A 26,424-nucleotide genomic window follows, 5' to 3' on the forward strand; every position below is an offset into this window, starting at 1 on the left:
TCTACTTAACATGTTAAAGAGTATCACCCTCAGCTGTAGTAATCAGTTACTAGAGCCATTCCCTGACCCTGATTCCCACTCCCATCCAGGTGCAAGTTTTTAATCAAGAACCTGAAAACCTCAAAATCGTAAATTCGCTGTAAACATTCTGCCTTTTGGTGTACTGCTGATGTGACTGTTCATTGTTTCCATCTCTCTCTAAGCCCAAAGATGTGTCATGGATAACAACTCACTTATCTTTTTGTTTTTATCTTTCTGTAGATAATCAAGAGCATACAGTTGACCAACCTTTGGGTAAGTAGAGCTTTAAAATACTTGAAAGTGAAAGTGTTAGTCACTCAGGCATGTCCGACTCTCTGCGACCCATGAACTGTAAACCACCTTGCTCTTCCATCCATGGGATTCTCCAGGCAAGAATACTTCTCCAGGAGATCTTCCTGATCCAGGGATCTAACCCAGGTCTCCCACATTGCAGGCAGATTCTTTACCATCTAAGCCACCAGGAAAGCCCCATAACCGAATATAATTGTAGCACACAACTCTTCTATGGGGTTTATGAAGGGATTTGAGACTTTTTAAATTGACAACTTGTATAAATATTTGAATAATGTGTCCTATTTTAGATATTTTATAAAAGAAATTATAGAATAGGAGACTTTGAAAAGATTATGAGGGACTTCCCTGGTGGTCCAGTGGCTAAAACTTCATGCTCCCTATGCATGGGACCTGGGTTCAATCCCTGGCCAGGGAACTAGATCCAACATGCTGCAACTGAAAGTTTTCGTGCCACTACTAAGACCCATCACAGCCAAATAAATAAATTAATTTAAAAAAAAAAATAAGATTAAAAAGATTATGAATTCAGTTTCTGGGTCCAGGTCAGCTTCTGTGGAGTGATATATGGTTTGGCAATGTGCAAAAAAATAAATATATAAGCAAAAAGAAGCATGTGTAGGTCACATAGAAGTGAGTAATACTATATCTTGTTGGGGTTAGCAGTTAGGAAAGCACCTGAGAGGTTGCAGTAGCAGTTCTGCCTGTTGAAGGATGAATAGGAGAAGGGCCTTCCAGACAGAGGAAACGTGAAATCCTAAATAAACATCGTAGAGAAAGAAAACAGGGTGTTTGTTGTATTGGGAAAGTTGTAAGTAACACACAATGCCCACGGAGCGGTGGTCCTCAACCTTTTTGGCCCCAGGGACGTGTTTCATGGAAGACAGTTTTTCCATGGACCGGAGGTGGGGGGATGGTCTGGGGATGATTCAAGCACATTACACTTATTATGCATTTTGTTTCTATTATTATTATATCTGCTGCACCTCAGATCATCTGGCATTAGATCCTGAAGGTTGGGGACCCCTGCTGTAGGGCAGGAAGAGCAAGAGCTTAGAGAAGCAGATTAAGACCAGGTCGTGAGGAGCCCCATTTCTCAGACGAGCCATCGGAAGGAAGCTTTGAAAGAGGAGTGAGCTTGTCCCTCTGAAAGACCAGTCTTGTATCAGTGTATAGAACTGTATATATCAGTGTATAGAACTGGAACGGAGACATTGTTTAAGTTAAGAGAAAAATTGAGACTGTTGCAGTAGTCCAAATAAAGAAATGATAAGAATCTAAACCAGGCCAGTACCAAGACAGTGCAGAAGAAGACAGAGGACAAGTTCAGGAGACCTTGAGATGATGGCATCGTAAGCTTTCTTCATCACCTCACTCTTGGGTATAAAGAACACAGAGGTGTCACCATGCCTGCCCAGATTCTTGCTCGGCCCCTCGGCGGGTGGTCGCACAGCCCACTGAGTCAGAGAACACAGGATCAAAAGCAAGATGCGAGAGCAGCGGGCTCTTACTCTGCGCCCTAGCCAGTCTGAGGCGTGTGTGTCATGTCTAGGCCGAGGTACTCAGCCGGCCTTTGCACACCTGGGTCTGGAACTCCAGGCGAGGCCAGGCTCGGAGACACAGTCACAGGCGTCACCCGCAGGGAGGTGAAGGCTGACCCCACAGAGGGGAGCACCCGTGGGATTGTTCAGGCTGTGGAGAAAGGGCACTAACTGGGGGAGGGGGTCCCACACAGTGGTTCTAAACAGAATCAGCTGTCAGTGATCAGATGACAGATAGAAATTCAGGTTTATAGATTCTCTCAAAAATGGTAGCTTTTGAGTGACAGCTGTCTGTTGTGACTAAATAATAGCTGTTCCCGTCAAAGGGCATATGGTCCCGTTTTCCTGTCCTGTGATATTGTCAGTCTGCTTCACTCTCTCCTCTCCTCCCCCACGTGGTCTCAGCAGGTAATTCACTTTCTTTGCACAGTGGCTGAGTCCCCAAACTGGAAGCTCTCGGGACTTCTTAAGGTTTAGACTCAAAACTGGCAGTGTGTCCCACTGCGTTAGTTCAAAGAGAGTCACAGGGCAGCCCAGACTTGGAGCCGGGCCGGGGGGCAGGGTGAGGGGCCACACTGCGTAAAGGCAGGGAACCATGAGGGGCTACCCTCGGGGTCCGTCTCTTACCACAGCCAGAAAGGCAGCCTGGGCTAGAATAGGAATGGCTCTGTCACCAGACTGAGGAGCTGGGACTTTACTTTGAAAGACATAGAAAGGCGAAGATGTGATTGATGCATGGGACCAACAAGGACTGTCTGTTCACTCAGACTGCTGTCGGTGCTCAGTCGCCAGTAGACAACCAGAGGCTCTTTATTTAACAGATGCTGCCGGAGCGCTCAGTGTGTGCCAGGTCCTTTTCCACTCACTTATAGACATTAACTCATTTTTGGATGAAATGAGTAGCACACCATTAGAATAATCAGACATGGAATTAATGGTGTAACTTGTACCGGTTTTTAAACAATACATTTCATTAAGCTTTAGAAGATATCTAGGATCATACAGTTAAAATACCTTTCTGAAGTGGTTTTTATTCTGTTGCTTAATCAACTGGTGTTTATGTTCCCTTTTTCCAGTGAATGGTATATGTTCAAGAAATTGTGGGTGGCTCTTACAGTAAATGTTTTTCTACAGAAAGTTTCTTTTATTTTTAATCACTTGAAAACCCATCATAAGTTGCTTATATAGTTGTTATTTTGAAGTTTTCTTTGATTCCTCACTCTTATCTCCTCAACTTCAAATTTTACTGTTTCTTTCTCTGTCATATCTCTGACTTTTTCTTTCCCTTTCTGCTGCTAATTCCTGGAACCAGACTTTGTCATCTCCTATTTCGGCCACTGCAGTCTACTTCTCTGTTTTAAATCCACCCCAGTTCAACTATCGTTCAGGAACTGTTTTGCAAGTAGAGTGGGCAAGGTAAGTTACTGACCCATCATCTTTATTACCAAGCTCAAGAAGATGCTCCAAAACATTTTAGGAACTGTTAACAATTATCACTGGGGGACTCCCTGGAGGTCTGTTGGTTAAGACTCTGCACTTTCAACACAGGAAGTGCAGTTTTGATCCCTGGTCAGGGAATGAAGATCCCACATTATCACTGGGGAAAAGTTTTTGAAGAGTTATGGTCAATTATTGATACATAGATTTTAAGCCCCATAGTTCTCAAGTGGCTAAACCCTTGCATTTATGCACTGTACCAAGTGTCCTTTCCAAACAGATGACAAAAGCAGTGATCTTAGGAGAAGCAGCCTCTATGCTTAGTCTAACAACTGTTTCCTCCCCTCTAAAGATCCCAGTGATTTTTTTCAGTTATATACCTCATAACTTTTTTCTGCCAGTAGAACTTAGTGTAGGACATATACTAAATTGTCATAATATCCCAGTGTAAGATATATACTAAATTGTCACAATATCCCAGTGTAGGATATATACTAAATTGTCACAATATCCCAGTGTAGGATATATACTAAATTGTCACAGTATCCCAGTGTAGGATATATACTAAATTGTCAGAATATCCCAGTGTAGGACATATACTAAATTGTCATAATATCCCACCAAGAAATCCACTGTGCAGGGCAGACGCTTTACTCCAAGACGGTCACTGGGAAGCCCCTGGTTGGCGCTGTAATGGTGAAAGCCCGGAACCCCAGTCTCCAGTTCCCCTCGCTGAGGAGCAGGCTGAACCGAGTCTGAGTCCATCAGTATATTAAGATTGGCTCTGAACTCTGATAGGGTTAATGGGCTCAGAAAACAATGCTCTGAAATATTTCTGTGGATTAGCCACATCTTGGTATGTAGGGGGTAAATTAGTGTAACAGTACATTTCTAGTTTATTTAAGAAGAAACTTTCAAAAAAAAGGAAATATAAGTGATAATAAATCTTATACTGCCTCCTAACTGAAATCACCCTGAGTATTCTCAACTTTTTTTTTTTTTTTGAGTTTTAAAATGAAAGACAGTAGAGGCTTTATGTCTGAATTTGCCTGTTTATTAAAATAGTCTTGAAAACTGGCCTTTTCTTTGGGATAGGAGAAGAGATTATCATTTGTACAGGACTTAAAGTGACTTTGAATCAGAAATGTGGCTTCCGTGTTGTTTCATTCTTTTCTTAATGTGGATTTTCATAAGAAAAGGCAGTTTGCAAGGCAGCTCTGAAAATGTGAATATAGAACAAAGATACCAGACAAGGGGAATTCTCTGGCAGTCCAGTGGTTAGGACTCCACACACTCACTGCCGAGGGCCCAGGGTTCAGTCCCTGGCGGGGGAACTAAGAACGCACAAGCTGCATGGTGAGGCCAAAAAAAAGTATTTGAGTCTTCTCACAAAGTGGAGTATTTTGCCACTTTGAGGGAGTCACTGTCTTTGAGTTGGCGCTAATTTTTCTCCAGACCTTGTTTAACCCTCAACCTTAGTGTGGAAAAGGAAGAAATTCCAAAGAGATTTTTGGTGACATTAGTCATCTTAAAGACCTGAAATCAGATCACATATTGCAATGCTGAGTCAGCACTGTGACTGTGCATGTTTCATGTTCATTTATAAGTAATCTACTTAGCACTTTGTGACGGAGGTTGGTCACCAAGTCCCGGCCAGCTCTCCAGCCGGCCAGCCGGGCCTGCCACACCCTCCTGTTACACCTGCTCTGCTGCCCCCTGCTGTTTCCATCACAGATTTAGACCCCAGTGTGTGCTGGGCACACCCCACTGCCAGCCCTCCAGAGGAACCTCAGATTTTTGGTATCATCCACAGTCTCAAGTCTTTACTTTTAACTCCACCCCCGCTAGCAGCAGTACAGTTCTGAAGACCTCTTAAGCACTAGACTATGCTCAGCCTTCCACAACCCTTTTGGACATACTGTATACCAAATAAAGCCAGCTGATACTTTTAAAGGCGCAGGTACTTTTAAAGCATCTTTTTAGGCTTCCCAGGTGGTTCAGTAGTCAAAGAATCGCCTGCCAATGCAGCAGATGTGGGTTTAATCCCTGGGTTGGGAAGATCACTCAGAGGAGGTAATGGCAACACACGCTAGTATTCTTGCCTGGAGAAACCAGTGGACAGAGGAGTCTGGCGTGGCTGCAGGTGAAGGGTCACAAAGATTTGGATATGACTGAGCACGCAGAACATGGATCTTTTTGCCCCTTACAACAGAAAAGCTTTCTGTATGAGACCACGTCTTTAGCAAAGCCTCAGTTCACTAAGGTCAGAAAGTGAACTGCTAAGATAGTCATACAAAAACTCTTCACACCGCCCTGAGGCAGCCACATCTCACCCAAATGGGAGGTTTTTTGTTTTGTTTTGTTTTTTGGGGGAAGGTTTTTTTTTTAAGAACTAAGAGAAGACAGTACAGCAACAGAAAATAGAAAATGCAGTGTTTGTTAAACTCCTGCTTTTCTGCCTTTGGTATTTCCCCTTACCTGCTCTGATGGGAATTCTCCCGGTCCCTCGTTTCTGTATTTCTTTTGTTTCTGGCCTCTTCCGGTATCAGCAGAACAGAACTTAATTTGATGGGAACCCAATTCCAAACATTATTTAAATTTGCTCTAATGTCTGTACTGAGCATTCTTTCCTTCTGTTATAAATCAGTAAAAGTGTTACTGTAATGTTAGTTACTGTTACAATTCATGTACAACTAATATCCTTTGCCTGATTTCCCAAAGTATCAGTTAAGTTTAATCTCAGTTGTTTGACTCACCAGTTTCTGTATTCCTCAGTAGAGTGCATTGGTCTACTATGTAAAGTGATAGCTTTAAATTAAATGAAATAATGAAATCTTATTTGTAATAAGGCATTCTTTTTATTGAGTTTTATTTTTACTTTTTATATCCTCCTTTAAATGTCTCCCCCTCCTCTTCTTTTTTTTTTTAAACAGCAAAAGACAAGGTTGCTCTTTTGATAGGAAATATGAATTATTGGGAGCATCCCAAGCTTAAAGCTCCTTTGGTGGATGTGTATGAACTGACCAACTTGTTAAGACAGCTAGATTTCAAAGTCGTTTCACTGTTGGATCTTACTGAATATGAGATGCGTAACGCTGTGGATGAATTTTTACTGCTTTTAGACAAAGGAGTCTATGGTAAGATACTTATCTGCGCTTTTGTGATTATCCCCTTGTCTTTTTGTTGTATAAGTTAGGTTGAAAAACAGAGAAAGGCATGGCAAATGGACTGTTGAAAAGTTTTATTCTTGTAATAAAAGATGGATATGATCTTCATTCCTTAGTTCCATATGACTAATTAATGTCTTTACTTCCATGTCTCAGAACAATATTGTTCTTAGTAGAATTCTTAACCTATCTTGTGTGATTTTGTTTCATCGACTACAAGAGCTACAGTAAAGTTCAGTGACCAGATAGCAAATAATATATTCATATATGTAAAATACTAATATATGTGTGTGTGTGTTTGGAGTATAAAAAGTTGTACCCGAATGTACATTCCACATGTTTGCTTCCGTTTTCTAACTGTTGCATGGTATTTTATGGCCTTTTAGTGGGAACTAAAATTTAACAAGAAAATAAATGGTGAGTGAGACACATGAGAACAATCAATAAGTTAAGTTCTACCCAGATACAGTTAAAGATGAAAGTGTTAATTGCTCAGTTGTGTCCAAGTCTTTGCAATCCAATAGACTATAGCCCCGGAGAAGACAATGGCACCCCACTCCAGTACTCTTGCCTGAAAAATCCCATGGACAGAGGAGCCTGGTGGGCTGCAGTCCATGGGGTCACTAAGAGTCAGACACGACTGAGCGACTTCACTTTCACTTTTCACTTTCATGCATTGGAGAAGGAAATGGCAACCCACTCCAGTGTTCTTGCCTGGAGAATCCCAGGGACGGGGGAGCCTGGTGCACTGCCATCTATGGGGTCGCGCAGAGTCGGACACGACTGAAGTTACTTAGCAGCAGCAGACTATAGCCCTCCAGTCTCCTCTGTCCATGGACTTCTCCAGTCAAGAATACTGGATGGAGTAGCCATTTCCTTCTCCAGAGGATCTTCCTGACCCAGGGATGGAACCCAGGTCTCCTGCCTTGCAGGCAGATTGTTTACCATCTGAGCTACTAGGGAAGCCCAGGTTAAAGATGGACCTCCACAAAAATACTAACAGTAAATTTTTTTAATGTTTTTTCTCATTCTTTCATTTTTAAGAACACTACATTTATGGTAAAGATTCTTTAAAGAGAGAGTATGCTGCCAGCAATAAGCCGTTTCTTTGGTGATTTTGATGGGCGTTGCCACAAGGATGGGACAGCCAGCTGTCACTCTGAGCCGTATTTCTCAGAGGTGTGCTCCTGCAATGTCGTGTAATAACATCCAGCTGCCAGGAAAGTGACATTTCCAGACCTGCTGTCAGGATGCCACTGCTTAACCAAGTCGATTTGGCTTCTATATCTTTCCAGTTACTTTACTTCAGTAATTCCTTTATTTAGCCTTTTTACTTCTAATTAGACTAATACGATGAGGCAAACTTGATAGAATTGCTGAAGGTTCTCAAAGTAGAGTTTTTTAAATTAAACAAAGATGAATATTTTTTAATGATAAAAGGTACAATTCACAAAGAAGATAGACATCATAAATCATTAGACACCTAACAACAGAAACAAAGATACTCAAAGTAGAATTTTTAATGGAAGAAAAAGCTAATTTCTTTAAAGATTTAGCAGATTACTGTATATAGGATGGGGGAAAAATCTTAAGTTTTAAATGAGTTTCTTCTTAAGTAATAAGGATTATAACTGCTACGCAAGTGAATCAGCAAAGTAAATCTGTCAGATTTAGAACTTCAGCGTTATTCTGATGTTTTAATAGCAATCTTAATTTATGAGCATATAAAGTGATGACTCTGAGAATCCATTTTTCTTATGAAAATGATAGAATATGCAACACAAATGTGCTTCTGTGGTACTTGGTTTATAGTTTTAGTATCTAATAAGGTGGTTGGTTGATTAATTTTATATTACATAATTTATCTCAGTTGTTAAGTGCATAGATGGCTTAAACAGGAAAAGGCTTCTAAAAGTTTCCCAGAAGTAATTAAGTGCAAGGAAAAAATATTTACCAATTTGAGTTTTGAGATTGGTGAAGTATTTTAACAGTTAGGGAATTATATGAAGAATTATGAATTTGATTATTTACTCTCATTTCTTATTAGCATTATCACCTTGACTTTAAATCCTCTTTAGCTTTTTAAATCAAAACTTAAATAAATCAAACCTTTTAATGCCCCTGCAAACTTGAGAACCAGAAATATTAAAAGTTCTGGCAAGAAGAGTTTATCTTATACTGAAGCTTTGCCCCAAAATAAAAGCATCAACTTGAAATATAGAATAAAGAGGCCCGGGTTCGAACCCAAGTCAGGGAACTAGATCACACATGCCACAACAAAGGTTCGGTGCAGCCAAATAAAAATAAATAAATTTTTTTTTTTCAAAAAGCTAGAAAAATGTTTAAATACTACTGATTCATGTCTTAACAGGGTGACTGCATTATATTTTGAAGTATTGTGAATATCCCAAACCCCGACACCTCTGCTTTCAGTGTAAGTGTGGCAGAGGCCAGAGGGCATAGGCATGTCCCGTGGGCTGTGCCCTCACGCCCAGCTGGCAGCCCCAGGGACCAGGAGTACTTTGGGGGGCAGGGGAGGCAGAGCCAGAGCCACAGGAGTTTCAGAAGAGCAGTGTCAGCGTGGAAAGCGTGGGCACTCAAGTTTATGCCCTTCTGTATTATATTGCCCTGGGTTTGTGAAGGAAATAAAAATTAGCAGAACAGAACATATGTAATCCGATTTTTAAACATATATAAGCGTTAAAAACACAATCTAAAAACAGGAATAACTGACCTATTTTTTACCTGTCCTTGAAGATTATAAGGATAAAGATTTCAGTTATGTAGATAAACCAGGATGGAGAGTAACTCCTTGGCTTAGTGTCCACCCCACCTAACACTTCTCTGCATTCATCACTTGCTGCAGCTGAGCTCTGCTTCGACAGAAAAGGGGGTTAAAGGAACCTGGCTAGCACAGGGCCAGAGCCTCACTCATGCTGGAATCACTCGCGGCAGTGCAGCTCGGGGGTTAAGCAGCAGAGCCAAGAGTCACCAGCCCCGGGCTCAAAGGTCTGGGTTTTCTGCTTACTCGCTGTGTGTCTGTGACCAAGTTACTTCACTTTCCCAAGCCAGAAAGGATGTATACAATGGATAGACTAAGTTAATGCGATTGTTACAGGATAAGTTAAGATAAAATAACCACCCATGTGTCTGGCATGCTAAAGCCTCAAAACACTGTAGCCGTGGTTGTCGTAGTTTCCTGAATTCAGATTTTCCTTCACCAATAGATAGGGGATTTGGATAACATTCCACTTCAGACCTCAATAGAGAAACCAACTTTTATCCCTTATTTATTAAGGTTCAGCCTAAGATTTCAGTGGAGGGAAAAAAGGAGTTTTTAAAGAAATGGTATGGTGAGGTCATGGAAAAACCAGTACACCGGCATTTTTTATTTTCTGAGAGTAACGTTAACTCGAAAGCCAGCAGAAGATTGTAAGGAGACGGTATGACCTGGCGCAGCGGCTGATCCCGCTGGCCCCGCACTTCTGGGAACACCCCTTGGTAGTCCCGAGACTGCGGATGAGCTGTCGAACGGCTCAGTGCCTCAGCTTTCGCATCTGTAAGAAGGAGGCAATAACATTTCCTACCTCATTATGATGATGAGGTACTTGTTGTGGGCAGCCTGTGAGATTATTGAAGTAAAGTACTTGCTTCCAGCAGTGCCTGATACGTAGTGGTAACTGCTCTGAAGGTCGCTGGCAGAGGCGATGCTCATGTCCTAATAAAAGCCCTGTGCCTGGAGAAGGAAATGGCAACCCACTCCAGTATTCTTGCCTGGAAAAGGCCATGACCAGAGGAGCCTGACGGGCTGCAGTCCATGGGGTCACATGACTGAGCATGTGTGCACGAGGATGGAGGGTGATGGGCTGGTAGCAATAAAGTGGGAGAACTAAAAAAGCCTTGTGCCAAGTGCTCGGCAGCGCCACTCAAGTGGCAAAGTCCTCCATTGAAGCGTTTGTTTTCTCTGTAGACAAAAAATAAAAATCTCTGACAGACTGTATCCTTGGAAATCATATTCCCAAGAAATAAAATTCCAAAAAGATCTATTTTATAAGGTTTTATTTCTAACCCCATTGAATTATTTGACATTTTAAAAGAGATCCGTTTTGTCCTTCTATCCTTGAGTAATAAAAGTGGTTTAAATGTACAAATGGTACTAGAGATGAAATTTTTAAAATACAGTGATTTGGCCTAGTTATTTTACATAAAAATGCTTAACCTCCTGCAGTATAATTTGTGTGTAGACTTTGATACAAAATGCTTATTACATTTTTCATGAACTGCTCTGTGGTGGAGAAAAGATATTTTGTTGTCAGTGCCTTAATTTCAGTGATTGCAAACCTGGGCATACAGCATTGAAACACTGGACCACACTTAACTTTACCTGGATGATGGAGGCTAAACCCTCCCTCCCTTGAAGTTGCTTTTTCTCCCAAGTCAAGCCTTCTTAAACCAGATGTGTTAAATGACACAGTGGGAGCCCACCAGGCTCCTCTGTCCATGGGATTCTCCAGGCAAGAATACTGGAGTGGGTAGCCATTCCCTTCTCCTGGGCATGTTCTCAACCCAGGGATCGAACCTGGGTCTCTCCTGCATTGCAGGCAGATTCTTTACCATCTGAGGAAATTGTAAGCCCCTTAATATAATAAGACCGGAGAAACGCTGTGTATGGAATACAAATACCTATCAGCTATATGATTTTAAGTAAATTATTTAATGTTTTAAAATTTGATTTTCTCACCTATAAAGTAGGTCATTTAAAAATTGCTACAGGTTAAAATCTGATTATGTTTATGAAGGTGCTTTGAAAATCATGAAAATGCCATGCAAATGTAAAAAAATTAATGTCTTTATTACAGTTACTTTTATCAAAGAAACTGCATCTGCATAAAACTGTAAAAGTCCATGAAAGCCCGTGTGTGATTTGAAGTGTCAAGGCTGCTGTAGGATTTCCCAGCGGGGTAGGGCTGAAATGTGTTCAGAAGCGCCCAAGGTCTGAACCTGAGATAAGCCTGAGCCTTGGCGAAGATTTGGGTAGATGGAAAAGAGAGCGTGACTTGAGCGGGGCCATGGAGGTTACAAATAAGTGTGTCTTGCTCTGGAAGCAGGAAAGAGACGGACAGGGAGTAGAGTCAGATTTTGAATACTGGACAGTGTAAATCTTGCACTTTTAAAGTACACAGGTCTTCTTCTCGTTTTATGAAATTTCTATTGAACTATAGTTATTTCCCACGTTGTGTTAGTTTATGCTATGCAGTGATGATCGGCTCTGTGTACACAGACCCCCCTCCCTGCCGGACCTCCCTCCTGGCCCCACGGTCCCACGGCTCCAGGTCACCAGAGCCCCGAGCTGAGCACCCCGCACTGCACCGCAAGTTCCAGTTCAGTGGTTTTCAGTGTCCACACAAAGCCGTTCAGTCAGCTAACTCCAGAACTTTGTCATCGGCCCCCAGAGAAGCCCCGTATCCACGGGCGGTCCCTCGGTCCTCCTGACCGCAGACTCCCGGCAGCAGCAACCTGCTTGCTGCCTCTGGATTTGTCTCCCAAGGACTCTCCTATGAATGGAATCACTCCCTATGCATCCTTCTGGGTCTGGCTTCGGTCACTTCTGGCATGGTGCATCCAAGCTTCCTCTGTGTTGTAGCGCTATTTTTATGACTCATCATCCATTGTGTGGATATAGAACATTTTGTTTATTCATTGATCAGCAAATGGACATTTAACCATTTTCACTATTTAGATATTAGAACTAGTGCTGCTCTGAACATTGCGTGGACACATGTTTTCAGTTTCCCTGGACATTTACCTTGGAGTGAAGTTTCTGGGTCACAGAACGCTAAGTTTTGCTTTCTGAAGAACCGCCTGATTCCCGTGGGCCTGTGCTATTATATATTCCTGCCAGAAGCAAACGAGGTTTCCACTTTCTCTACATCCTTGTCAGCCTTGGTTCACGTCTTTTTGATTACAGCCATCGTAATAAGTGTGAAGTGGTATCTCATTGTTTTGTTTTGCATTTCCCTAATGGTTAGTAATATTGCGCATCATCTTATGTGCTTATTTGCCATTTGTATATTCTCTTTGAAGAAACGTTTATTCAAGTCCCCTGCGTATTTTAAAATTGCCTTTTTATTGTTGAAGAGTTCTTCATATATTCTGGATACAGTGTCCTTGTAGATATATAATTTGTTCTCACAAATACTTATCTGTCTATGTGGACATGTTCTCCCATTCTGTGGGTTATCTTTTCACTTACTTGGATTTTCATTGCTTTGCTAATTAAACCCACTGTGTCGTGATTTTCTAAACACTTTGATCTACACTGATAATTTAATTCCTTTCCAGGCTGGTCTCCTTTCTGTTAGCTGTCATTCGGGGGCCAAGCCTTGTTTGTCTCTGTTCCCACTGCCTATAACACACCTTCCTTCCTCCCTGCCTTTCCAGACTGTTCCCTTTCTCTCAGGACCACCTGTCATTGCTTCCCCTCACGCTGGTGCTCCCCTCGGCACTTTATACATCATGTACAGCGTTGCTCTAATCCTGTGATGTGTGCTGTTTAATTATATGCAGGCTTTTCTTTGTATCACTGATAGCATGAGCGTGCCCGAAGGAGCTGTACGACCCTCAGGGCCGGGAGCTCTGTGTTCATTTCTTTCTCATCGTCCTTGCCACCTACATGGTGATGAACACCCACAGTGAATAAACCGGTGTGTGTCCGTTTTGTCATTTTTTTACCCAGAATGATACGTATGAAAGAACTGTTTTTCTTACTTAAATAGGAAGTCAGGAAAAGCCGACAACCTGGATCCTGCCCTGTGGGACCGAAGGAAGCGAGTTTTCTTTGCTGCTAAAAGCCGCGTTCTTGCTGGGGGCTGGGGGCTGCAGCTATAGAGGATTAGCGTTTTTTTGGGTTCTCCTTCTAGATGCCTTTTTACTGTTTACTGTAGAGGACTACACAATGAAGTCATCACTCAGAATATCGACAGCAGAATCAGTGGGCTCAGGGGACTATGTCTTCACAAGTATTCCTATCAAATAGGAATAACAAATATTTTATAAGAAAGCCCATACTGATTTTTTTTAAGAACAAAAACAAACTTCTTTTCAAGAAGGTGTTTAGAGTTGTTTAGTATGTTTTTTTATAGTACCATTTCTCAGTAAAGAAATAATAACTCATCTGTGTACATTAAAACTAACATGAATTTTAGTTTAATTCAGACTATAGAAAATAAATGATATTTATACCTGCATAACAAAAAGAAATAGCAGTCCATGAAATGAGATTTCCCTTCTCTGCCTAGAAAAAGCTACCTAGATATTTTTCTAACCTTACTGATACTATGAGGAAATGCTGTGGAATTTCTTAGACCTGGCATGGCAGCGGCTGTTCCTCTGAATTGCGTTTGTCCTTTCATCTGTTAAACACTCACTGAACTGCAGTGTGCCGGGAACACACAGATAAAGGGGAGAGCGCCCTGGCTGAAGAAGCTCCTGGTTTTGGAGACCACAGATGAGTCACAGGAGTTCTCAGTCTTGTTTGTTTTTAAACATCCTGAGGTGAAATTGCATTCCATGTTATACCATTGGTTACAGATGTGTCACTTTCATGAATTAAAATGCACTTCAGAGGAGCATCTTTTTTACAGTTTCTGACATACATGTGGTTGAATTATAGCATGTTAATTACCGCTGTACAGCAAAGTGACTCAGTTATGTGTGTATATATATGCTTGCTTTTTCACACTCTTTCCCATACGGTTTATCACCTGTTACTGACTATGGTTCTCGGCGCTGTTCAGAAGGACCTTGTTTTTCCATCCCGTACGTTCCAGTTTGTATCTGTTAATCGCAGACTCCCAGTCCAACCCCTCACACACACCCCAGCCCCTTGGCGACCGCCAGTCTAGTCTCTGCGTCCCTGCTCCGTTTCATAGGTAGGCTCAATTGTGTCACGTTTTAGATTGCACATATAAGTGATATCATCTGGTATTTCTCTTTCTGGCTTGCTTCTCTAGTTGCACAGGATAGCATCCTGATGTTGGTTTAAAATTCAGTACTTAAACGAAGACTGTTGCCAAAGTAATTTTCAAGGCAAATTCAGTTAACACGTGAATGTTTGTAGTTGCAGCTCTCTTAAATAAGTACACATTCATGTCAAGAAAGTAAGTCGTGGTTTTGTTTTAAAAGAGTGCTGCCTGCTCGGATTGCAGTTTCTCCTTTCTTGCTTTTCAGGGCTGTTGTATTATGCAGGACATGGATATGAGAACTTCGGGAACAGCTTTATGGTCCCTGTGGATGCTCCAAATCCATATAGGTCTGAAAACTGTCTGTGTGTACAGAATATCCTGAAACTGATGCAAGAAAAGGAGACCGGACTCAACGTGTTCCTGCTGGACATGTGCAGGAAGAGGTAGGCAGTCCAGTCCTCACACGGGAGCCTGTTCATGTCAGTTAAACATTAGCCTCGACAAGTTGGATCCAATGGCACACCTGTGACGCCTTCGAACACTTAGAGTCGGTGCATTTTAGATTGTAGAGTGAGATTGATTAAGAAGCAATCTAGAAAATACATTTTCTCTGTGTGTTTTTAACTTTTTCCTGCCTGCTCTAGAATAGAAGTGATGAACAAAAGGGCATGGGTACTCACTCATACTAGAAAAGATACAGCCCCTCAGACTGCCTTTAGAGTGTCTTCTACAGTCCCTGCAGCTGTTCCTCCAGGAATCAGCAGGATCAAAACGCAAGATTGTGGGGACCCTTAGCAGCTTTTTGCTTGCTCACCTTTTAGCAATCAAAATCCAACGCCCGAGTTCAAATGTAATTCCAGTTTTAAAAGCTAACAAGAAAAAAGGGGTGATTCTCTGCTGTCTCAGTCGCTGGGGAGTCCTGGCTTACTTTTGGTAAATACATAGGTAACTAGATAATTGAAAGTGATAGGTTCAAAGTTCCTTTATGTGTTACAGAATAGTATAATACATATTTTCACTGTATTATTATTTGTGCTCTTTTAAGAATGCCATTTTAACTCTTTGTATCTGTCCTTTTCCTCTTCTGCCTTTTAAACAGAAATGACTATGACGATACCATCCCAATCCTGGACGCCCTGAGAGTCACCGCCAATATCGTCTTTGGATACGCCACGTGAGACTTCGATGTTGGGGATTCCATCATTCTTTGATGACTTTTTTTTTTATACAGCAGGGTTTCTGTGGGGTTTTTTTTTACTCTCCTGGCTCTTCGATGCCGCACAGGCTTTTCCCAAGTTGTGGCAAGCGGGGGCTACTCTCTAGCTGCGGTGGGTGGCTCCTCATTGGTGCCTTCTCGTTGCAGAGCACGGGCTCTGGAGCACGGGCTCAGTAGGTGCGGCTGCAGGCTCGAGAGCACAGGCTCAGGACTCGCGGCGCACGCGCTTAGCTGCTCCGCAGCACATGGGATCTTCCCAGATCAGGGATCAAACCCGTGTCTCCTGCCTCAGCAAGTGAATTGTTTACCACTGAGCCATCAGGGAAGCCCAGTGACTTCTTTTTGATTGTAGATTAGAAGCCTAGAAATATCCATAGCATCTAGGCATAAATTTGCCTCAATATTCTTAATAGAAAGTTTTAAATAATTGACCTCAGCACTTTAGACCTTGGCGTTTTTTTTACTCAGCCTCAAAGCACTTAATTCTTGCTTAAAGGTCAGCTCTTTAATTAAGATGTCATGTGAGACGCAGGGTAGTATATGAGACTCATTAGTTTTTATAGAAGCTTCATGGGCCAAGTGTTTGCTTTTTTTTTAATGTCTTTCTTTTCAGGTGTCAAGGAGCAGAAGCTTTTGAAATACAGCATTCTGGGTTAGCAAATGGAATCTTCATGAAGTTTTTAAAGGATAGGTTATTAGAAGAAAAGAAAATTACTGTGTTACTGGATGAAGTTGCAGAAGGTAAAATAAAACTAAAGAGAAAGCTACTTATGGTTCTCTGAGTATTTTAATCCTACAGTCATTATTTGGGTTTGGAATTAGTATCTATTTCATGGAACAATGAAATAGTTTATATAATGTTCATAAGAGTGCTTCTTTCCTTATTGGCTTAGCTGTATGCATTAGTGTAGCATTACTTTGACCTGCAAGGCTGAGCCCAGACATGATTGTGAAATAAATGAAGTTTAATCCTCAAAACTCCTTACCTTGTTTCAATACTTAATGCCTGATGCCACCCAGTCTGCTTATTTGCAAAAAAGAGAAAAAAAGTTGTCCAGTGAGCATTTTCTTTCAGGGTCAAACAGATGCAACTTTATAGAAATTTCAAGGCCCTGTGGGAAAAGGCTGGGTTCTTTTTTTTTTTTTTTCCTTTGACGAATTTGGGAGTTTGAAATTCTGCTTTAAGGACAGGATCCTAGAGGTCTGCCCCCACGTGGCTCTTCCACTCCTCCTGTTCTTTCGTTTGCTGCCGGCACAGCGCTGGGCTCACGTCACTCCCTGAAAAAGCACCTTTCACAGCAGCAGATCGACGTGTCTCTTTTTTAACACCATGAGTTGCTCGGTCCTGTCCGACTCTTCACCACCCCATGGGCTGTACCTTCCAGGCTCCTCTGTCTGTGGAATTCTCCAGGAAAGAATACTGGAGTGGGTTGCCATTCCTTTCTCCAAGGGATGTTCCTGACCCAGGAATCGAGCCCAGGTCTCCGCATTGCAGGCAGACTCTTTACCGTCTGAGCCACCAGGGAAGCTCATAAGTCACATTAAAGAGAAGGCAGTTCTTTTGCAAACTGGCTCCCTAGAATATGGAGCTTCGTGGATATTCCAGAGATGGCATCTGAATAGTTTCACGACCCACTCATTAGTCACATTCATTTACTTTCATGTTTATATCAGTGTAATCCCTTAGCTGGATCACTTGACTTCACTACTTTCCCCTTCAATGTAGACAGTCAGGGCTCTGACCCTCTTTCTTCAACCAAAGAAGTTCTGCTTTTACCTGTTTTACATATTGTGTGGGCTTCTATTTAAAGTTCTCATTTGAAGACAAAGTTCCGGTGCCTAAAAAAAGAGCCTTTGGAGTGTCAGTTATTTTCAAAGTGAGATCTGTGACCATGCTCCCAAGACTCTAAAATGTTTTATTCTAATTTTAATCTGTCCTATCTTAAAACTTAATAAAAAGCACCAGTTCACCCACCTGTTGTTCTGTCAATAAATGGCATCCCAGTATATTTGAACTTCTGGATCATATTTTTATTTATACTTTATTATACATTTGAACTTTGAATTCTTCAGGATAATTTATTCTGAATACTTTTAAGTTTTCAAAGATCATAGGCCAAACAGTTGAGGAGAAAAACCACCTTTCCAGTTTCAATTGTTGTGCCAGTGAAACAAAATAGGAAATAAATTGGTTGCTGTTATAAGGTTCCTGCTATCAATCTGTGACCCCAGATTTTGGTTTTTCTACTTGAAACAGTATTATTAAGTTGCTTGAAATTGCAAGGTAAATTCTTTCCTATCTAGTTCTGGCAATATGGCATTTAAGGTACCCAAATGCCATCTTGCTCTATAAAACTCCACGATCTACTAGAAGAAAAGATTTATTTAATTAGTGATGTACTTTTTAATAAGTCCCTTGGAACATACTTCTGACAGTTTTTCTTGTGAGTTAGATATCCAGCATGAATCTCAGACTTTGACAGTAACCTACATCCAGTTATATGTTCCCTCTCTCTTTCCTTGCTCCCCTTTCACGGAGTTCGGTTCAGTTTAGTCACTCAGTTGTGTCTGACTCTTTGTGACCCCATGAACCACAGCACGCCAGGCTTCCCTGTCCATCACCAACTCCCAGAGCTTGCTCAAACTCATGTCCATCAAGTCGGTGATGCCATCCAAGCATCTCATCCTCTGTCATCCCCTTCTGCCTTCAATCTTTCCCAGCATCAGGGTCTTTTCAAATGAGTCAGTTCTTCGCATCAGGTGGCCGAAGTATTGGAGTTTTAGCTTCAACATCAGTCCTTCTAATGAACACCCAGGACTTCTTTAGGGTGGACTGGTTGGATCTCCTTGCAGTCCAAGAGACTGTCAAGAATCTTCTCTAATACCATAGTTCAAAAGCATCAATTCTTCAGTGCTCAACTTTCTTTATAGTCCAACTCTCACACCCATACATGACTACTAGAAAAACCATAGCTTTGATTAGACGGACAAGTAGTGTATCTGTTTTTTAATATGCTGTCTAAGTGGGTCATAGCTTTTCTTCCAAGGAGTAAGCGTCTTAATTTCATGGCTGTAGTCACCATCGGCAGTGATTTTGGAGCCCAGAAAAATAAGGTCTGTCACTGTTTCCACTGTTTCCCCATCTGTTTGCCATGATTTGGCAAACATGGGACCAGATGCCATGATTTTAGTTTTCTGAATGTTGAGTTTTAAGCCAACTTTATCACTCTCCTCTTTCACTTTCATCAAGAGGCTCTTTAGTTCTTTTTCGCTTTCTGCCATAAGGGTGGTGTCATCTGCATTATCTGAAGTTCTTGATATTTCTCCCGACAATCTTGATTCCAGCTTTTGCTTCATCCAGCCCAGCTTTTCTCATGATGTACTCTGTGTATAAGTTAAATAAGCAAGGTGACAATATACAGCCTTGACATACCCCTTTTCCTATTTGGAACCAGTCTGTTATTCCATGTCCAGTTCTAACTGTTGCTTCCTGACCTGCATACAGATTTCTCAAGAGTCAGGTCAAGTGGTCTGGTATTCCCAGTCTCTTTAAGAATTTTCCACAGCTTATTGTGATGCACACAGTCAAAGGCTGTGGCATAGTCAATAAAGCAGAAACAGATGTTTTTTTGGAACTCTTTTGTTTTTTCAATAATCCAACAGATGTCAGCAATTTGATCTCTGGTTCCTCTGCCTTTTCTAAAACCAGCTTGAACATCTGGAAGTTCACGCTTGATGTACTGTTGAAGCCTGGCTTGGAGAATTTTGAGCATTATTACTTTACTAGCGTGTGTATCCTTCTAAATCTTGTTTATCATTCCCTTGATTTGCTTCTAACATAGTTTTAGTTGAATTTATATATGTCTGCAAAAAGTAGGAATATTTCAATTTGTGTGCTTAGTCGCTCAGTTGTGTCCAGTTCTTTGTGATCCCATGGACTGGGGCCCACCAAGCTCCTCTGTCCACGGGGATTCTCCAGGCAAGAATACTAGAATGGGTTGCCATGCCCTCCTCCAGGGGATCTTCCCAACCCAGGGATTGAACCCAGGTCTCCTGCATTGCAGGCAGAGTCTTTACCAACTGAACCACCAGAGAAGCCCTTATTTTAATTTAGTTGTTTTGTAACTTCCCTCTCTCTCTCTCTGACCTTACTGTTATTCATGAAAGATAAACATTTGGAATCTCTTTCTAAGTAAAAGGGATAAAGTCTTAAGAGTTTTATGTCTGTTTTCCCAGATAAGAAACTACTTTCCAAGACCAGATATTATTAATTTATTTTCATTAATAATATTTACAGAAATAGGATGAATTTTTTGTAATGTATTCATTCAAAGGAATGTAGTATCGTTTTATAAATTTAAATTGAGATTTGTCAGTATTCATGTCTTAAATCATGTTGCATGAAAATAGTAAAAGCACGTGTATATAACATTTTTAGTAAGTTCAAAACCTAAAACATTGACACGTACCATTTACCAATATCTACATGAGTAAAAATTACAATATGTGTAAGAATATACATAGTACTTTGGTTACTTTGAGTTGGGGAGACAGTAATGGTGTTTTAACATTGTTTGTTTTAACATGTTATTTCTTTTCTAAAAAAGAAATCTGAGATAAAGACAGCATGATATTTTAACTTTCTCTTAGCTATGTAGTCATTTGTTTAACTGAACGTATTTCTCCACAGAGTACACATAAATCCTGACTGCTCTTACAGTAAAGAAATATACTTTCACTTCTTTGTGAATTTTAAGGCTTAGCATATTAGGGACTCATCAATAGAATTATAGAAGATAACAGCCAGAAAGGGGCCTTTAGAAGTGAGCTGGTCCAGTACTTTTATCTGTTTGCTCACACCATATCCTTAGCACTCGGAACCATGCCTGGCACATAGTAGGTGCTTGGTAGGTGTCTGGAGTGAATAAGTGATGTTGAGAATATAACCTGATTTGTAGGAGGGTTCTTGGCCGAAATGAAACGATGTGGCTTAAACATAATATTCACATCTTATCTTTTAGATATGGGTAAATGTCACCTTACCAAAGGCAAGCAGGCGCTAGAGATTCGAAGTAGCTTATCTGAAAAGAGAGCCCTCACTGACCCAATCCAGGGAACAGCACACTCCGCGGAGTCTCTGGTGCGAAACCTCCAGTGGGCCAAGGCGCACGGTACCGTCAAGTCTTCTCTATGCTCTTTTCCTGTTATGTGTTCATGTAAAACTGTGGAGCCATCTTTCCCTGAATTCACAGCTTTCCTCCAAACTTGGCTGTGAATGCTTTAGCCTAGTGAGTAGGATCTTAGTCCCTAACCAGGGATTGAACCCAGGTGCTCGGCAGTGAAAGCACAGAGCTGGAACCACTGGGCCTCCAAGGAATTTCCTGTAACGTTTTTAAGCGACAGAAACAGCTCTAATAGTATTTTGCCCCATGAAGAATATTTGTTCGCTGCTTATCATCAGAAAACTCACCAAAAATTCTTTAAGTAATTATTTATGTAAGTTTTTATTGTTCTTTTTCAGAGCTTCCAGAAAGTATGTGTCTTAAATTTCAGTGTGGTGTTCAGATCCAGCTGGGATTTGCAGCCGAGTTTTCTAACGTCATGATAATCTATACGAGTATAGTGCAGAAACCGCCTGATATAGTGATGTGCGATGCCTACGTTACCGACTTTCCACTTGTGAGTCTCTGCTTTTTCTTTTATTTAAACTACAATGGTATAGCCTCACTAAAGACTAATTTTTGAAAACTTAAAAGGTTATGATTAAAGTATGTATACATATATCACGTATATAAAAATATTTGTATTTAAGTAATAATACTCATAATATTTAAAAACTAATCGCCAAAATACCTTAAATATGTTAAAGTTAGGAATGTCTTAAGTTCACCCAGGAAATAAGCCTTAATTTCTCTTATCCTAAATAGTATTTCACATATCAAGGAATAAAACATGTTACACATATGTCCAGAATTAATCTCTTCTCAAAAACTTTCCCCGAAATAGTTACTGCAGCAGCAGGAGTCATACTTGTCAAACTGTATAGTGTAATGGACTAGAAACCTAGCTCGTTCCAAACACTTAGATACGGTACTCATTTTGTCTTGGCCTAAAGGAGCCACCAGACAAAATCCCTCTTCCTGAACCGTTGCAGTAAGTTGAGACGTAAGCACAGAGTAAGGCACACAGCCCAGAACGTCTCCCTTGCTTCTGATCAAGGCTTCATGGAGGGCAGGGCTCAGTGTGAGAGCCTGCGGTCTGCACTGACCCCAGAATTAGACAGATCCCTCCCGCAGTCCTGGCAGCCCTGGCCCAGGATGGGGCCCCGGACACTGGAGCGGCCGAGCCTGAAGGCTGCTCTCGAGTCACAGCGCAGATCTCTTGCTCTTGGCAGCAGTTGGCTGTAAAGGAAGAAAAGGTGGGGAGAGGGAGGCTGCCTTTGGCACGTCCATTTATTCCTGTTAAATATACGAGTCACATAAATCCACCTGCACCTTCCCCACAGGATGACTAAGGAGGGAGGGAGTCCAGGAGCCAAACGCTCATGGGGCCCAAACTTAAAGGAAACTTGAGGACGCTTCTTCAAAGTGTTTGCAGAAACAGTCTGAAAGGAACTATCCTTCCAGAACTAACTTCTTAAAGTGTATCGGTGAGGAATTTAGAATTCCGTTTATTATTATGATGATTCTAAGATGTTATCTTCCTTGTTCCTTTAGCCCTGGGTAGGGTTTACCTTGGAGAAGGCAATGGCACCCCACTCCAGTCCTCTTGCCTGGAAAATCCCATGAACGGAGGAGCCTGGTAGGCTGCAGTCCATGGGGTCACTGAGAGTCGGATAGGACTTCACTTTCACTTTCACTTCTCACTTTCATGCACTGGAGAAGGAAATGGCAACCCACTCCAGTGTTCTTGCCTGGAGAATCCCAGGGACGGGGGAGCCTGGTGGGCTGCCGTCTGTAGGGGCGCACAGAGCTGGACAGGGCTGAAGCGATGCAGCAGCAGCAGGGTTTACTTTGCTCAGAGCACAGCTCATCAGAGAGCAGCGCCTGTTAAGATGTTTCATGGCCACAGGTGATGTTGTGACTTTCACTGGCTTCATTAATGACGTTTTCTGGTTTTCACAGGACCTAGATATTGATCCCAAAGATGCAAATAAAGGGACCCCCGAAGAGACTGGCAGCTATTTAGTATCAAAGGAGCTTCCCAAGCACTGCCTGTACACGAGACTCAGCTCACTGCAGAAATTAAAGGTTACTGCTTTTCCTATTTATAATTGGACTTCCCTGGTGGCTCAGATGGTAAAGAATCCACCTGCAATGCAGAAGACCTGGGTTCAGTCCCTTGGTTGGGAAGATCCCCTGGAGGAGGGCATGGCAACCCACCCCAGTATTCTTGCCTGGAGAATCCCATGGACAGAGGAGTCTGGTGGGCTACAGCCCATGGGATCGCAAAGAGCGACTAAGCAGAAGGAAAACTTTTATGAAAGTGAACATGCATTTGTGCCTGTGAACTGTGTATTGGTCCAGAGATGTGCTGCTTCATTGCATATTAAGTTGAAGCAGAGAGAACAGCTATACAGCAAGTCTCATCAGTGACCTTTTCCACATTTTTGCATTCTGTCCTTAATAATGGCCTGAGGATTTATTTGTGTGTGAGAGTGCATGTCGTTACCCTCCATGTTATTAAAAAGTTAGAGACAAAGAGCATAGTCTACTTGTAAATACCTTAGCATTTTCAAATAAGCATTTCCTAGCTCGATGACGTTCTGCAAAACGTAACAAATTAGAATGGGAATTTATTTTGATCTTTTTTCATTTCTCGTTGACCTTACACATGAGAAACTACGTGATTTTTATGGTCTATAGGGTTGAGCTTTGCAATAGAACCATATTCTTGCCAGACTCAAGTTGTATTTAGAGCTGCATGACCCTGGGAGGCCTTAGCCAAACCTCAGGGTGTGACGTGAGTACTACAGACAGTCACGCCAGGACGGCAGTCACCAACCTGCCACGCCCTGTTCACGGCTAGTCGGCCAACACTCTCCGTGTGTCTTTGAACTTCAGTCCATTCTCCGATTCAGGTATATGTCTCCACTTGTGATTGTGGGTTATTACTTCATAATATTTTTAAAACAGCTAAATTTTTTACCTCGATGTGAAGCTGATTTTTTGGGGGGGCCGTGCTGGGTCTTCGTGGCTGAGCATGGGCGTTCCTCTAGTTTCGGGGAGCGGGGCTGCTCCTGCTTGCGTTGCTTGGGCTTCTCACTGAGCTGGCATCTCTTGTGGCAGAGCACAGGCTCTGGGCGCACGGGCTTCAGCAGGTGCAGCTCACAGCATCAGTGACTGCCGCCTGCGGGCTTGGTGGTTGCGGCCCACAGGCTCTAGAGCGTGGGCTCAGTAGTTGCAGGCACGGGCTTATTCGCTCCTCAGCACATGGGACCTTCTGACCAGGGATTGAACCAGCATCCCCTGCACATGCAGGTAGACGCCCATCCACTGCACCACCAGGGAAGTCCCATAAAACTGATCACTGTTTCATTAAAAGATCACACCCCGTCTCCAATAATAGGGAAAGACAGTTTTCCAAGCCCCGCTGCTTGAAAAAATATGTCTTCACTGTTCATTGGGAATGTAACACAAGATCTCTGTGATTCTGTCTATACTAATTCAATATATGGAATGAGGAAAATGGAAGCTGGTTCTAGCTAGCCTTTCTTAGTATGAGGAAAACGTAAAGGCTCCTTTGGGGGTCTGGAACCTGGGAAAGGAGAGTGAGACTGGCTGTTTTTGGCTGCCGTGCGGTTTTGTCTGGATGTGTGTGTGTGAATGGCATCCTAAAGCTGATACACTCCCCTGGTTGATGAAAAGGACAAACCTCATCTCTCCTCCTCCCCAGGAACATCTGGTCTTCACGGTCTGCCTGTCGTATCAGTACTCGGGACTGGAAGACACCGTAGAGGAAAAGCGGGAGGTGAATGTTGGAAAGCCGCTCATCGCGAAACTCGACATCCACCGGGGCTCAGGCAGCAAGACGCGCTTCCAGACTTGCGTCATGTGTGACGGCCCCTACCACAGCCCTGCCGCCGGCCCCGCGGGGGCAGCCCGCTACCGCCCGCCTCGGGACTCCTTCTCCGGCGCTTACCACTCGCACCTCAGCAGCTCGAGCAACGCGCTGCCATCAGACGGCTGTCGCTGCAGCCGGACTGCGGACGCCTTCATTTCCAGCCATCACAGCCACCATTACTCGTGTCAGTTTGGCAGAAGCAACGTGCCAGTAGAGACGACTGATGAAATACCGTTCACTTTCTCTGATGGTCTTAGAATTTCTGAAAAGTGACTTCTTTGTTCTTGAAAGTTCTCATAATTAATAGCTGTCTCATCCAGCAGTACTTACATAAAGTGAGATATTAGGGGAAAGCAAATAGATATACATGTAGCAAGACAAAATTAGTTGACAGGCATTTCATGGCAAACTCAGGACTTTGAGATGTTGGAATTATTTAACTACAGACCTCCTCTTAAGGTTTTGTGGATGGGTTGATTTGTTCTGTAAGTATGAAGTATGGGCGTGTATATGTTTGTACGTAACAGTGTTTTCATCTTGACCACTCTGAAGTAAGAACAGTGGGAACGGCATTACTGTAGGATAAGTCAGTGTATTTCTAGAGCCAGGAAAAGGACCTTGGTGATCATCAGGCTTAACCTAATTTTTGTCAGTGGGAGAAACAGACTGAGGCATCTTATTTAAGTTAGAGCTGAGATCTCCAGGTTTCTATTGCCGTGTTTATTCCACTACACATTGCCTTCCTGACAGGTTCTGAGACAGGTATGATTTCTGTAGATAGACTTAAAGACATGTAAATAAGAAAGTCTGTGTATAATCTAGAAGCGCTTGAACTTTCGGTTGTGATTATAGGACTTTGCTACAAATACTAGTTAAGTTTGTGTATAAATCTTTGTAGAATGGGCTGCAATGTCTTATTTCTTAATTCACAAGGTCATGAAAGCACATGAGAAGTAATGAAATGTTTGTCTGTGGTAAAGCTTTAGGCAGCAGGATAATATTGCTACTGGATAATCTTGGTAGCTGTTTACCTGAATCTTGCAAACCCTGGACCTGACTTCCCTGATAACATGTATTTTCTCATTGAATTTTACTGGTGTTAGGAGATAATCACCTTTGGTTCTACAAAAACGAAGTTTAAAAAGCAGCTGGCAGTAAAAATAAAAGCTTGAATTAGTAATTTTAAGACATCCCCAAAGAAAATCGCAGGCCTAGATGTCTTCACTGCTCTATTCTACAGACATTTAAAGAAGGAGCACCAATCCTTTGTAAACTTCCAAAAGTAGAAGAGGAGGGAAGACTCTTTGCGACCCCATAGACAGCAGCACGCCAGGCCCCCCTGTGGAGTTTGTTCAAACTCATGTCCATTGAGTCGGTGATGCCATCCAACAATCTTGTCCTCTGTCATCCCCTTCTCCTGCCTTCAGTCTTTCCCATCATCAGGATCCTTTCCAATGAGTTGGCTGTTCGCATCAGGTGGCCAGCATATTGGAGCTTCAGTTTCAACATCAGTTCTTCCAAAGAATGTTAGAAGTTTATTTCCTTTAGGATTCACTGGTTTGATCTCCTTGCTGTCCAAGGGACTCTCGAGAGTCTTCTCCAACATAACAGTTCAAAAGCATATTGTAATACAAAACCAGAAACATCACAGGAAAACTGTAGAGCAATAGCTATTATGACTATAGACACAAAATCACCAAAAT

The 26,424-nt window shown here is 42.1% G+C and overlaps 1 protein-coding gene across 2 annotated transcripts in view; it reads left to right on the plus strand.

The window, feature by feature from the left end:
- The window catches only part of MALT1 (MALT1 paracaspase), a 59,971-nt gene extending 34,288 nt beyond the window's left edge, over positions 1 to 25,683 (plus strand). For both annotated transcript variants that reach the window (XM_065932822.1, XM_065932823.1), the window contains 9 exons: positions 262 to 294; positions 6,245 to 6,448; positions 14,708 to 14,885; positions 15,542 to 15,616; positions 16,272 to 16,399; positions 20,680 to 20,829; positions 21,180 to 21,337; positions 22,783 to 22,908; positions 24,554 to 25,683. In XM_065932822.1, coding sequence (XP_065788894.1) covers positions 262 to 294; positions 6,245 to 6,448; positions 14,708 to 14,885; positions 15,542 to 15,616; positions 16,272 to 16,399; positions 20,680 to 20,829; positions 21,180 to 21,337; positions 22,783 to 22,908; positions 24,554 to 24,994 — 1,493 coding nt within the window. In that variant the 3' untranslated portion in view covers positions 24,995 to 25,683. The remainder of the gene's footprint in view (positions 1 to 261; positions 295 to 6,244; positions 6,449 to 14,707; positions 14,886 to 15,541; positions 15,617 to 16,271; positions 16,400 to 20,679; positions 20,830 to 21,179; positions 21,338 to 22,782; positions 22,909 to 24,553) is intronic.
- Positions 25,684 to 26,424: the final 741 nt, after the last annotated feature.

The sequence above is a fragment of the Muntiacus reevesi genome, chromosome 4, assembly GCF_963930625.1.
Source record: "Muntiacus reevesi chromosome 4, mMunRee1.1, whole genome shotgun sequence".
NCBI classification, from domain to species: Eukaryota; Metazoa; Chordata; class Mammalia; order Artiodactyla; family Cervidae; genus Muntiacus; species Muntiacus reevesi.